Source organism: Brachyhypopomus gauderio, chromosome 19 (assembly GCF_052324685.1).
Source record: "Brachyhypopomus gauderio isolate BG-103 chromosome 19, BGAUD_0.2, whole genome shotgun sequence".
In the NCBI taxonomy this organism is placed as follows: Eukaryota; Metazoa; Chordata; class Actinopteri; order Gymnotiformes; family Hypopomidae; genus Brachyhypopomus; species Brachyhypopomus gauderio.
Genome location: NC_135229.1, coordinates 1,275,043 through 1,290,042, shown reverse-complemented (window position 1 = coordinate 1,290,042; position 15,000 = coordinate 1,275,043). Strand labels below are relative to the sequence as shown.

Below are 15,000 nucleotides of genomic sequence, written 5' to 3'. Positions count from 1 at the left end.
GCTGTGAGTGTGTCGTGTGCTGAGAGTGTGTTGTGTGCTGAGAGTGTGTTGTGTGCTGAGAGTGTGTCGTGTGCTGAGAGTGTGTTGTGTGCTGAGAGTGTGTAGTGTGCTGAGTGTGTCGTGTGCTGAGAGTGTGTCGTGTGCTGAGTGTGTCGTGTGCTGAGAGTGTGTCGTGTGCTGAGAGTGTGTTGTGTGCTGAGAGTGTGTTGTGTGCTGTGAGTGTGTCGTGTGCTGAGAGTGTGTCGTGTGCTGAGAGTGTGTCGTGTGCTGAGTGTGTCGTGTGCTGAGAGTGTGTAGTGTGCTGAGAGTGTGTAGTGTGCTGAGTGTGTCGTGTGCTGAGAGTGTGTCGTGTGCTGAGTGTGTCATGTGCTGAGAGTGTGTCGTGTGCTGAGAGTGTGTAGTGTGCTGAGTGTGTCGTGTGCTGAGAGTGTGTCGTGTGCTGAGTGTGTCGTGTGCTGAGAGTGTGTCGTGTGCTGAGTGTGTCGTGTGCTGAGAGTGTGTCGTGTGCTGAGAGTGTGTCGTGTGCTGAGTGTGTCGTGTGCTGAGAGTGTGTCGTGTGCTGAGAGTGTGTCGTGTGCTGAGAGTGCGTCTCTGAGCACACGTGTGAGGGAAACGTGTGAAACTCTTAGAGTGGTGCCACTACTGAGACCACAATCCGCCTGTCACACCACAGAACTCGCCAAGCTCACAGTTCAGACCACACGCCCCGCAAACATGACCCGCTATGGGAATCCTCACCAGCATTATCAGACTGTTATAATTGTCTGTTATCTCACTATTCATTATCAGACTGTAAAATTAAACTCGACACAGATTCCTGTGAATATAATTCTAGTTTTCCTCAAAGGCGGAGGACTAACCCTCATCGTATCATGTCTTGTTTACTATAGCTGACGTCCTCTAAACCAATCACGATCTCAGGACTCCCCGTCTGGCGCACCAGTTCCCATGGCGATGAACACCATGTGCTCTTTGTTTTGTGTTTGATTCTGTCATTTGTCCTTCCACACCCTTGATTGTGTGTTATGTCTTCTTTATGCGTTTGTTATGCGTTGTGTATTCACTCTCTTCCTGCCCGTAAGTCTGATCCATCAGCCCAAGTTGGCCCGTAAGGTCTGACTCTCTGACCTCCTCCTGGGGGTTCTTACCTACCTGGGTCCTGTGTGAAGACTGATCTAACACCTTCTAATAAACATGTATATGAAGCAGTGTATGTGCATATATGCACATTTGACTTCATACATATACGATTAAATGTGCAGATGCATATATGTGTTTGCAGCTTGGACAATATGCATATTTATCAGTGCATATGTTTCTATATGCAGCTTTGTTTTCACTGAAGTGCTTATAAAAGAGAGAGAGAGAGAGAGGGAGGGAGGGGACAGGAAGAGAGAGACAGACAGAGAGAGACACACAGAGAGAGAGAGAGAGAGGGAGGGAGGGAGGGGAGAGAAAGAGAGAGAGAGACAGAGAGAGAGAGACAGACCGAGAGAGAGACAGGAAGAGAGAGACAGACAGAGAGAGACAGGGAGAGAGAGAGAGACAGACAGAGAGAGAGAGAGAGACAGACCGAGAGAGAGACAGGAAGAGAGAGACAGACAGAGAGAGAGAGAGAGAGACAGAGAGAGAGAGAGAGACAGGGAGAGAGCTGTGTTTAATGATAATATTTGTGTTATGATGCTTTTGGGAACTCCAGTCCTGAGGAAGTCTGTTTGACAAATGTACCAGAGGTTTGTGTTCTGGTAATGTTCTCTAAAGTGCTTCGCTCTAAACCGTACTTACATTTAATGTGTTGTAGGAGCACGAGTGTCGTCATTAACAAATGCTTTCTGATGATCTGTGTCGGGAGGCTCATCCCTCGTGGATCAGTGTGAATGTAAATGTAGACTGTTCCACCTATACAGGTTATACCCAATCAGGGTGGAGAGTTTCCATTTGAACTGGGCGACACGTCTTTGAACCCGAACCTGCAGTGCTGGGCCAGATCAACCAGCACAATCCCGGTTCTGTTGCTTTTACGCTTTTATACTGTTACACTGGGCCTTGGTCAGACGTCCCTGCTGCTGGGATAAACGACAGAAGTGTTTGACCTCCAACCAGACGTGAAGGTCTGGACACTCAGTGTAGTGTGGGAGGTGTGTGGAGCGGAGGAGACAGGTGCGTGGAGGGGTGTGTGGGGGGGGTTTGTGGAGGATCAGACCGATTGCTTTGACCAGATGAGATTGTAAAGCAGTTTAATAGCCGGTCGTCCCTGCTGGTAAAGGCTTCAGTTTAATGTGCACGTTTGGTATTCTGCATGCAAGCTGAGATGATTGCTGGGCTGTTGAAGGACCTGCAGCTGCAGATGGACGACGTTCAAATATGATCCTCCTGTCTTCTCTTCCTCCTGAACATCTCCACGTTTCCAGGTCTGAGACGTGGCCTAGATGACAGATGAAGCAGTACAAGTGGATGTCTGAGGAGATGAGACGTGTGTCTCACTGAAAACATCTGCAGTGTTTATGTGTGGAAACCTGAAATTATCCTGCCCCCTACCACCTGTCTCCCTAACACCAGTCTCTCTACCACCTGTCTCTCTACCACCTGTCTCTCTACCACCTGTCTCTCTAACACCTGTCTCCCTACCACGTCTCTCTACCACCTGTCTCCCTACCACCTGTCTCTCTACCACCTGTCTCCCTACCACCTGTCTCTCTAACACCTGTCTCTCTAACACCTGTCTCCCTACCACGTCTCTCTACCACCTGTCTCCCTACCACCTGTCTCTCTACCACCTGTCTCTCTACCACCTGTCTCCCTACCACCTGTCTCTCTACCACCTGTCTCCCTACCATGTCTCTCTACCACCTGTCTCTCTACCACCTGTCTCCCTAACACCTGTCTCTCTAACACCTGTCTCTCTAACACCTGTCTCCCTACCACGTCTCTCTACCACCTGTCTCCCTACCACCTGTCTCTCTACCACCTGTCTCTCTACCACCTGTCTCCCTACCACCTGTCTCTCTACCACCTGTCTCCCTACCACGTCTCTCTACCACCTGTCTCTCTACCACCTGTCTCTCTAACACCTGTCTCTCTACCACCTGTCTCCCTACCAAGTCCCTCTACCACCTGTCTCCCTACCACCTGTCTCTCTACTACCTGTCTCTCTAACACCTGTGTGTTTGACACAGGGTGTCGAATCCTCTACAAATCATGCGTGTGGCAGGTAGCTGTCATCTTAAAACCCATGTATATATATACAACTGTTGAACATACAATTTTTAATTGTTAATAATGTGGTTTGGTCCAGTTTTCTCTCTCTCTCTCTCTTTCTCTCTCTCACTCCCCCTCTCCCTCTCTCTCTCTCCCTCTCCCCTTCTCCCTCCCTCCCTCTCGCTCTCTCCCTCTCCCTCTCACTCCCCCTCTCCCTCTCTCTCTCTCCCTCTCCCCTTCTCCCTCTCTCTCTCGCTCTCTCCCTCTCCCTCTCTCTTTCTCTCTCTCTCACCCCCTCTCCCTCTCTATCTTTCTCTCCCTCTCTCTTTCTCCCTCTCTCTCTCTCTCCCTTCATTTTGTCATTGGTTCTGTGTTTCTTTGCTCTATGCTGGAATCTCAGGCTCTTAATCACCCGAATGAATTCAGAGATGCAGCTACATTCACCACCGGCTGGTCTACATTCCAACATTTGTGTATTCAGATCACATATTCTCTCTCTCTCTCTCTCTCTCTCTCTCTCTCTCTCTCTCTCTCTCTCTCTCTCTCTATCTATCTCTCCCCCCCTCTCTCTCGCTCTCTCTCCTTCTCTCTTTCCCTCTCTCTCCCTCTCTCTTTTCCTCTCTCTCTTTCTTTCTCTCTCTCTCTCTGTGTCTCTCTCTCCCTATTTCTCTTGTCCTCATCACTTCTGTTGGCAGTATATCAGCAGACCTTTTCATGGCTCTCGTGAACATCTGTGCTCTGTGATTAGATCTCTGACTTTCTAGTGTGCAGTAAATCTACACCAACATCTACACCAGCATCTACACCAGCATCTACACCAACATCTACACCAGCATCTACACCAGCATCTACACCTACACCAGCATCTACACCAACATCTACACCAGCATCTACACCTACATCTACACCAACATCTACACCAGCATCTACATCAGCATCTACACTCAATCAATCAATCAATCAAAGTTTATTTATATAGCGCTTTTCACAACACATGTTGTCACAAAGCGCCTTACAGGATTTAAAAGGTTAACAATACTACGGGTCCAGAACCCTAATGAGCAAGCCAAGGGCGACAGTGGCGAGGAAAAACTCCCTAAGATAGTGGGGAATAGGAAGAAACCTCGGGAGAACCAAGACTCAAAAGGGAACCCATCCTCCATTGGGCGGCCCGTTAACACACAGATTACACAAAATACAGACAAATACACAAGTCACACACAAATCACACAATCAGACTAAGTAAAGGTAAAAATGAAAGTTCTGTGTTATGATATTGTCACTGTAAATGTCTGTTGATGAACGCCAGGCTTTCATTCCGTGTCGGAGCAGCGATGCTGGTATTGTAGGCTCCGACTGCAATGTTACTCTCCAGGTGAACCTCGGAGAAAAGATACGAGATGTAGTAAATATGTAACAGATTAATCAAAGGCCAAACTAAACAGATGAGTCTTTAATCGAGTTTTAAACATTGAGACTGTGTCTGAGTCCCGAATAGAGGCAGGAAGATTATTCCACAATTGTGGAGCTTTAAAAGAAAAGGCTCTTCCACCTGCTGTGATCTTTTTGATCCTAGGAACAGTTAATAACCCTGCGTCCTGCGAGCGAAGTGAACGCGCTGGGTTATATTGTTCAATAAGTTCACTAAGATAGTCTGGAGCTAAGCCATGCAGCGTTTTATATGTTAATAAAAGTATTTTATAGTCAATACGGAATCTAATTGGCAGCCAGTGTAATGACGATAGTACGGGACTAATGTGATCAAACTTTTTAGTTTTTGTTAAAACTCGTGCTGCTGCGTTCTGAACCAGCTGGAGTTTGTTTATCGATTTACCAGAGCATCCAGCTAGGAGACTCTTGCAATAATCTAAACGAGAGGATATGAATGCATGGATTAGTTTTTCTGCATCACTAATATTTAATATGTTTCTAATTTTGGCAATGTTGCGCAAGTGAAAGAATGCTACCCTAGTTATATTATTAATATGTGTATCGAACGAGAGATCTGGGTCTATTGTGATGCCCAAGTTCTTTACCTCTGCGCTGGGGGTTATAGTAAAAGAATGTAGATTCAATGCTGCATTATGTATCTTGTCTCTCGCAGCCCTAGACCCAACTATTATCAATTCTGTTTTATCGGCATTTAGTGCTAGAAAGTTACATGCCATCCAATGTTTTATCTCTTCTACACATTTTTCAATCTTACTGTTTGCGCCTAAATCATCGGGTTTTGCCGATAAATATAGCTGAGTGTCGTCTGCGTAGGAATGGAAACTGATGTCATGCTTATGCATAATTTCGCCTAAGGGTAACATGTACAGTGTGAATAGAAGTGGTCCTAGGACTGTCCCTTGTGGGACACCATATTTAACCTGCACAGATTTAGAGGTTTTATTATTAACACTTACACATTGGAAGTGGTCAGTTAAATATGATCTAAACCAGGAGAGTGCGACTCCTTTAATACCTACTGTGTTTTCTAGTCTATCCAGCAAAATGTTGTGGTCTACAGTATCAATAGCTGCACTAAGATCCAACAGTATAAGGAACGAGACGAGCCCATTATCGGCCGATATTAGTAGATCATTCACTACCCTGAGTAAAGCTGTTTCAGTGCTGTGGTTTGGTCTAAATCCTGATTGGAACTTTTCATGGATACTATTTGATTGGAGATAGTGGTTTAACTGATTGGAAACTGCTTTTTCTAAAATTTTAGAGATAAATGGGAGATTAGAAATGGGTCTATAGTTGGCTAAAATCTGCGGATCGAGATTCTGTTTTTTAATCAAGGGTCTAATTACGGCGCATTTTAATTGTTTGGGCATGTAACCTAGGTTAAGGGAGGAGTTAATCATATTAAGTAAGGGCCCTGCAGTGGCCGGGAGTAGGTCTTTAAATAGACGGGTTGGAACTGGGTCAAATATACATGATGTAGGCTTAGACGAATTAATCAGTGTTGTGAGCTCTTTTTGCGATATAGGATTGAAGATATTTATCTCAGTAATATTTTTGGATGCATAGTTACTAATAGCTGAACTACTGGGGTTGGATTGGAGGTTAGGCTGCGATGTATTATGACTCTGTAGTCGGATATTATCTATTTTATTATTGAAAAAGTTTAAAAATTCATCGCTAGTGTGTGTAAGTGCTGTGTTAGAACTAGTGTCGTTGATATTTCTTGTTAGTTTAGATACCGTCGCGAAGAGAAATCTAGGGTTATTCTTGTTGTTTTCTATTAGTGTCGAATAGTATGCGGCTCTACCTTTTATTAGGGCATGTTTATATTTGACTATGGCGTCTTTCCATGTGATTCTAAACACTTCTAGTGAGGTGGATTTCCATTTTCGCTCCGCTGCTCGAGCTGCCTGTTTTAGAAGACGAGTGTGTTCGTCATACCATGGTGATAGCTTTTTCTCCCTAATTAATTTTGTTTTAATTGGAGCTACACTGTCTAAGGTATTGCTGAGTGTGGAATAAAACTGTTGTGTTGCCTGTTCCAATTCATTGGGCTGCAGTGGCATAGTGTTCGGTAGCTCTGGCAGTAAGTTTATAAATGTTGCTGCAGTGTCGGATGTAATAGTGCGCGTGGTTTTTGTATGGCGCATCTGATGTACATTGTATAAAGTCATTTCATATATTAGTAAGAAATGATCTGAAATGGCGTCATTTTGGGGGATGACTGCCAGATGTTCTATGTTTAATCCGTAAGTAAGTATTAAGTCTAAGGTGTGTTTACAGCGGTGGGTAGGCCCTGTCACATTTTGGGCTATACCTACTGAATCTAGTATGGAGTCGAACGCAATTTTCAGTGGGTCTGATTCATTTTCATAATGAATGTTGAAATCACCCACAATTACAAATCTCTCGATGGTTAAGACTAGTTCCGAAAGAAACTCAGCAAATTCCTACACCAACATCTACACCAGCATCTACACCAACATCTACACCAACATCTACACCAGCAACTACACCAACATCTACACCAACATCTACACCAGCATCTACACCAACATCTACACCAGCATCTACACCAACATCTACACCAACATCTACACCAACATCTACACCAGCATCTACACCTACACCAGCATCTACACCAACATCTACACCAACATCTACAACAGCATCTACATCAGCATCTACACCAACATCTACACCAACATCTACACCAACATATACACCAGCATCTACACCAACATCTACACCAACATCTACACCAGCATCTACATCAGCATATACACCAGCATCTACACCAGCATCTACACCAACATCTACACCAGCATCTACACCAGCAACTACACCAACATCTACACCAGCATCTACACCAACATATACACCAGCATGTACACCAACATCTACACAGCATCTACACCAGCATCTACACCAGCATCTACACCAACATCTACACCAGCATGTACACCAGCATCTACACCAACATCTACACCAGCATCTACACCAACATCTACACCAACATCTACACCAGCATGTACACCAGCATGTACACCAGCATCTACACCAACATCTACACCAGCATCTACACCAACATCTACACCAACATCTACACCAACATCTACACCAGCATGTACACCAGCATCTACACCAACATCTACACCAGCATCTACACCAGCATCTACACCAACATCTACACCAGCATATACACCAACATCTACACCAACATCTACACCAGCATCTACACCAGCATGTACACCAGCATCTACACCAACATCTACACCAGCATCTACACCAACATCTACACCAGCAACTACACCAACATCTACACCAGCATCTACACCAGCATCTACACCAACATCTACACCAACATCTACACCAGCATCTACACCAGCAACTACACCAACATCTACACCAGCATCTACACCAACATCTACACCAACATCTACACCAGCATGTACACCAACATCTACACAGCATCTACACCAGCATCTACACCAACATCTACACCAGCATGTACACCAGCATCTACACCAACATCTACACCAGCATCTACACCAACATTTACACCAACATCTACACCAGCATGTACACCAGCATCTACACCAACATCTACACCAGCATCTACACCAACATCTACACCAGCATCTACACCAACATCTACACCAGCATCTACACCAACATCTACACCAACATCTACACCAGCATCTACACCAACACAAGCGCTTCAGTCAATAGTTCCAGCCCATTTCCACGTTTGGTTATTATGCCTCTGTTTGGGTCTGCTAGTAGATTCCAGAGATGTTCCAGTCAAATGCAGAGAGAGAACAGTCTGCACGCCTGAGGTTGCACAATGCAGTCTGGCGTTGCTCAAGCACAAGAGACCATTTCTGCATGAGTGACCCTGACATCAACATCCTGATGGGCGAGAGTCTGACACCATAATATAAATGATCACGTTTGTGGGTTTGTGTGATCATCACTTAGTTTGCGTCTGGCTCCTAGTTTGATCAAATTATGGCTGCAAATGTTCAGAACACTACAGCTCATGATCTGATGACTCTCTCACTGTGTGAGGAAACAAAACACTGATGTATTCATATATAACGTAAACTTTAATATAATCAAACTATAATATAACTCTTCTAGAAACAGGTTGACAGTAGTGGACAATAAGGCTATTAGGACTCATAGCTGGAAATCAAAAAAGTTGATCAACACAAAAATTTTGTGCCTAAAAGATTCAAGGCCTCTGTCTTCTCAGTGAAAAATACGTAGTGTCACTTTCCACAACATTATGGGTAGTTACTCACTGGCGCCACCTTCTGGCAAGGTGGCCTGCTTCAGCACTCCACGGGGACCAGGGTTTACTGACACAGATTAGCACTGTGTGTAGGTCCATTCAAGGTGCCTTTGCTGGTTGTGGAAGAGATGAGCTCTGATCACCTAAAGGGTTCTCGCTTTAGTTAATGTGTTTTATTCTGCACAGAGATGTGCAGGTTCAGAGGTGACAGGAGAAAGATCAAAGGGTTTAATGGTACAATCACTGCAGGACACACTGTTTTGTGAGTGGTGTGTGAGAGAGAGAGAGGAAGAGAGAGAGAGAGAGAGAGAGAGAGAGGGGGAGATGGGGGAGATAGTGATGGAGGGAGAGAGAGAGAGAGAGAGAGAGAGAGAGGAGGAGGGAAGGAGTGTTCATTTGTCACTAAAGTTCATTTGTGAAAGCTTATCTTCAAATTCAGTAAAAGCTTCATCAGTGATAACCACTGACTCAAGCTGGTCAGGCCTGTGAACCACAGCATGGCTTTCCAGTCTCGTTATTGCTCTACGGAGGACCCTTGACAGATTTTATCACAGGTTCTAAAAGTTTCATGCCTGTCATAGTGAGCTTGGAGGTACCAGCATTAACCCAACCTGAGGAACTGGACCTGCAGGCCATGAAAATGACCCTGGCTAGTGTCTGATCAGGGGAATGTTACTCTGTTCTACACGGTTCTGTTCTACACGGTTCTGTGCTACACGGTTCTGTTCTACACGGTTCTGTTCCTCTGGGCTCTGCTGTTTCTGTGGCGGTCAGAGGTGAAGAACCTGCCACTGTGCCTGGTGCCACCATCAGTAAGATCTTTTCTTCTGTCTTTTACAGAAATCTGGGGAAGTCAGGATTACGAGTATCATGTTTGGGCCTGGGTGAGTAATAACATCATCATAACAGCATTATTATTATTATTATTATAACATTATGACAGCTTTATAACAGCATCATAATGGCTCTCAATGTGAGCTTATGCTCCTAGTTCTACTATTTCCAGCAGAGTGCCGCATTCTGTCTTTCTCTCTCTGTTTCTCTTTATTTCTCTGTTTCTGTTTCTTTGCTTCTGTTTCTCTCCCTTTCTCGTCTTCCTTTCTCTCTCTGTTTCTCTCAGCCTCTGTTTCTCTCTCCCTGTCTTTCTGTGAATCATGAATTTTATGAGTGAAAAATTAGTTTACATCTATAAGTAAATAAATAAATATACAAAATCTCATTATTTCAGCCAGTGATGTTTTTGGGTACACACAAGAAGACAAAGGTTTATGACTCAAATCTTTTCTGCATGTTCCATTAAGTCAGTGCTCAATCTGTAGATTTGATTTTGTTCTGTTTATTGCATAATTTATCAACTTAACTGGCATTTGTTTAGCTAATCCTCTGTGTTTGGCAGTGTTAATGTCTCATATCCTCGTATTGACGTTTAATTTATAACATGATAGGCCCAAAATGCTTTGCTGTAATTAGCTTTCCGCACTAAAACACAGCAGGGCGGAGGCGAAGGGACTTCTAACGCTGTCTCAGTCTGATTTAACTCCAGTCATAAAACCCAGTGAATGAACCAGACCCACCAACACATAAACAATTACCCAGCATGCAGTGAAGTGCAGTGTTTCCTAGCAAGAAGAAGTTAGTGTCTGTCTAGCTGTTGTGATTCCACACTTTCACACACTGCTTCTAGGCTTTTCCAAACTGTTAGGCACAAGTATTTGTTATCTTAATGTCAGGAAAATCTGCACCCTCATTAATGTTCTATTTCAGGATTTCATGCTGAGTCAATATATCCTTAGCAACAGTGAAAATTGCATTGAGACAATTGTTCATATGCAAGAAGTGCTAATTCAGCTCACATTATTCATTGTTCATTTTTATCGCTAATGGCAATGTACTGCTAATTGCTAATGTATTGTTATTAGCAGTGTGCAGTGCTAGCGTGGGGTCATGGCTGTTGAATATATCTGAGAGGGCGGAGGTGTCCCGTCTCTGGTTGGTCTCCTCATGTCACAGCTGTTAGCGTTCACATGACCAACCCTAACATGGACACACACGAGGGACTATATGTATGACCCCATGACGTCCACCACACGGGTATCTGGGATCTGCTGGTGAGATTATTTGCTCCAATAGGATAGTTTGCATGTATTTTTCACCAATACAGTAACAACACTGAAATCAGAAATACGAAAACTCAAAAAGCATAATGACAGAGATTTTTAAAAGCACGAGTGCAGAAAGATTGAGAAGATCCACTGGTCCACACTTTGACCCTCATGCCCACTTTATGGAAACACTTCAGGTCACAGTCTAACAGGGAAGGAGAGACTGCTGCCATGGTGATCCCAGAGTCCCGCCCAAGGTGACAGCCAGCTATGAGTCATGGTCCTGTGGTCTGGAGCAGGAAGACGACATCAACAGTGTCGGGGGGCAAGGGTTAGATCAACCTGCTTGTGATGGCGCACAGTATATACAAACCAAATATTGTAAATAGATTAAAAGATACTCTCCAGGTTTACTGGCTAGTGATAAACATAATGTAAGGAAATTATTATACAGATTATAATGATACTGACTGAAGGTTTTTAGACTGAATCTTTGCAAAAAAAAAAAAAATTATAATACAGTAAAGAAATTGCTCACCACAAAGGCAAAGAAAATGAATAAAAGCTTAACAGATGTTCCATTAGGGCTAGGGTCAAAGAACCAGTGCAGACAGAACCAGAATGAGACACATCAAACATAATAAACAAAAACAATGTTATAACTGAAGGAAAATAAATGAACAGGTTAACGGACAAAAAACACAACTTACAACAGGCTAAAAACACGAGAAACAGGATAGAGACTGAGGCTAGAACACAGGCAGGACGAACACTGAGACCTAACGTCTTTAACACGACTCGTGAGACACGAGGACAGGTGAGATGAACAAGGACCAGAGACTGAAACAAGAGGACCAAAACAGGGACATGAGACAGGTAACCATAGACATGAGACAGGTAACCACGGACATGAGACAGGTAACCAGAGAAGTCAAGGAGGGCCCCGTCATGGCAGCAAACGTGTTATGAGCCCCAGTAACTTTAAATTCACCCTAAGATACATTTGGAGAATCTCTGTATGTACATGATGTTTTAGGAGAGTGAGTCTCCCCACAGAGGAGAATATCATATGAGCTTCCTGTTCTCTGTGTTTCTACTGTACCTTCATTCTAATCTACTTCATCTCTTTATAGTGTTTTAAACTGTTATAGAGGTTTAACTATTTCAGAATCTATCTCTCTCTCTCTCTCTCTCTCTCTCTCTCTCTCTCTCAGGAACATGGGTGACATTTGGGGGTCAGATTTCTGATGAGGTGAGTTTTAGCCTTTATATAGTCTACTGTCTTATTATCCATCCCAGCGCCCCAGAAGAAGCATTCAGCATTTCTGCCTATATATTCCCCTCAGTAAAGAGCCCCAGTCAGGGCCGATCCACAGGGAGAGATGTGCACGGCTCAGTAGTAACGCGATGTGTGATTCATACTGTGACCCTCTTACTAACAATAGCTGCATTCAGCGTGGGCTCTTCCTGCTTCCTGACATTCAGTGGGGCATGTGAACAACACCATTAGCCAATCATCCATCAGGAAATACCCTATAGCAACAGCATACCCAGCAACCCTGCCTGTCCCCAGTGGCGGGGTCTGCCCTCATTAGAGCTGCTGTCCAATCAGACTGAGGAGTGATGGGCAAACCCCGCCCCTGTCCAGGCTGTGGGACATTAGTTGGCTGTCAGAGTTAATAATGTCTAGAAATGTGAAACATACACATGTGGCTGTAGGGTGAAAACCCTCATACGTCCCCACACACACATCAAAACCCTCATACGTCCCCACACACACATTAAAACCCTCATAAGTCCCCACACACACATCAAAACCCTCATACGTCCGCACACACACATTAAAACCCTCATACGTCCCCACACACACATTCAGAGTGATGAGGTACACAGTCAGAGAGAGAGAGAGAGCTGGGAGAATATGGGCTGATGGAGTTAATGTTATTTGTTCTCTCAAATATGACTGGTACTGGTTAAGGATGTGTAACTGGTTAAGGGTGTGTAACTGGTTAAGGGTGTGTAACTGGTTATGGATGTGTAACTGGTTAAGGGTGTGTAACTGGTACTGGTTAAGGGTGTGTAACTGGTTAAGGATGTGTAACTGGTTAACGATGTGTAACTGGTTAAGGATGTATAACTGGTACTGGTTAAGGGTGTGTAACTGGTTAAGGGTGTGTAACTGGTTATGGATGTGTAACTGGTTAAGGGTGTGTAACTGGTACTGGTTAAGGGTGTGTAACTGGTTAAGGATGTGTAACTGGTTAACGATGTGTAACTGGTTAAGGATGTATAACTGGTACTGGTTAAGGGTGTGTAACTGGTTAAGGGTGTGTAACTGGTTAACGATGTATAACTGGTTAAGGATGTATAACTGGTACTGGTTAAGGGTGTGTAACTGGTTAAGGATGTGTAACTGGTTAAGGATGTGTAACTGGTTAAGGGTGTGTAACTGGTTAAGGGTGTATAACTGTTTAAGGGTGTGTAACTGGTTAAGGATGTGTAACTGGTTAAGGATGTATAACTGTTTAAGGGTGTGTAACTGGTTAAGGATGTGTAACTGGTTAAGGGTGTGTAACTGGTTAAGGATGTGTAACTGGTTAAGGATGTATAACTGTTTAAGGATGTGTAACTGGTTAAGGGTGTGTAACTGGTTAAGGGTGTGTAACTGGTTAAGGATGTCTAACTGGTTAAGGGTGTGTAACTGGTTAAGGATGTGTAACTGGTTAAGGGTGTGTAACTGGTTAAGGATGTGTAACTGGTTAAGGGTGTGTAACTGGTTAAGGATGTGTAACTGGTTAAGGATGTGTAACTGGTTAAGGATGTGTAACTGGTTAAGGATGACTCCTCCCTGACACTCCCTCCCTGTGAGTGGGGCAACTTCCTCCCATCAGAGAGCAGTAGAGCAGGACTAACACCAGCTCACAGTGTGTGTGTGTGTGTGTGTGTGTGTGTGTGTGTGTAGGTAGCAGAGCAGCTCATGACTATAGCCTATGAGAACGGGGTCAACCTCTTTGACACGGCAGAGGTCTACGCAGCTGGGAAGTGAGTGTATTCGTTCACCTCTGACCATGACACTGCAGTATGACTGTATTCATCTCATTCTGGATCCACCCTCAGAACTCCACACTGGCTCTTGCAGTGAGGACCAGCTGATCGTGTGGATGTTCTCTGTAGGACTGTGACTTGTATATAATCTTAAGATCTCACTATTCCCAGTGGCGACGAGAGGATGGTTCTCCTCTCCTAACCACTCACCCCTAACCCCTAGCACCTAACCCTAACCCCTAGCGCCTAACCCCTAGTGCCTAACCCTAACCCCTAGCACCTAACCCTAACCCCTAGCGCCTAACCCCTAGCGCCTAACCCTAACCCCTAGCACCTAACCCTAACCCCTAGCGCCTAACCCTAACCCCTAGCGCCTAACCCTAACCCCTAGCACCTAACCCTAACCCCTAGCACCTAACCCTAACCTCTAGCACCTAACCCTAACCCCTAGCGCCTAACCCTAACCCCTAGCGCCTAACCCCTAACCCCTAGCGCCTAACCCTAACCCCTAGCGCCTAACCCTAACCCCTAGCACCTAACCCTAACCCCTAGCACCTAACCCTAACCTCTAGCACCTAACCCTAACCACTAGCATCTAACCCTAACCTCCAGCACCTAACCCCTAGCACCTAACCCTAACCCCTAGCACCTAACCCTAACCACTAACCCCTAGCACCTAATCCTAACCCCTAGCACCTAACCCTAACCCCTAGCACCTAACCCTAACCACTAGCATCTAACCCTAACCTCTAGCACCTAACCCCTAGCACCTAACCCTAACCCCTAGCACCTAACCCTAACCACTAACCCCTAGCGCCTAACCCTAACGCCTAGCACCTAACCCCTAGCACCTAACCCTAACCACTATCCCCATCCCTCACCCTAGGGCAGTCATGGCCTGGT

At 44.8% G+C, this 15,000-nt stretch overlaps 1 protein-coding gene across 1 annotated transcript in view; it reads left to right on the top strand.

The window, feature by feature from the left end:
• kcnab1b (potassium voltage-gated channel subfamily A regulatory beta subunit 1b) overlaps positions 1 to 15,000 on the top strand; it is a 63,800-nt gene that overhangs the window by 13,909 nt on the left and 34,891 nt on the right. Inside the window, exons 2-4 of the mRNA XM_076981555.1 lie at positions 9,791 to 9,834; positions 12,267 to 12,304; positions 14,015 to 14,094. Of these exons, the coding sequence (XP_076837670.1) occupies positions 9,791 to 9,834; positions 12,267 to 12,304; positions 14,015 to 14,094 (162 nt within the window). The remainder of the gene's footprint in view (positions 1 to 9,790; positions 9,835 to 12,266; positions 12,305 to 14,014; positions 14,095 to 15,000) is intronic.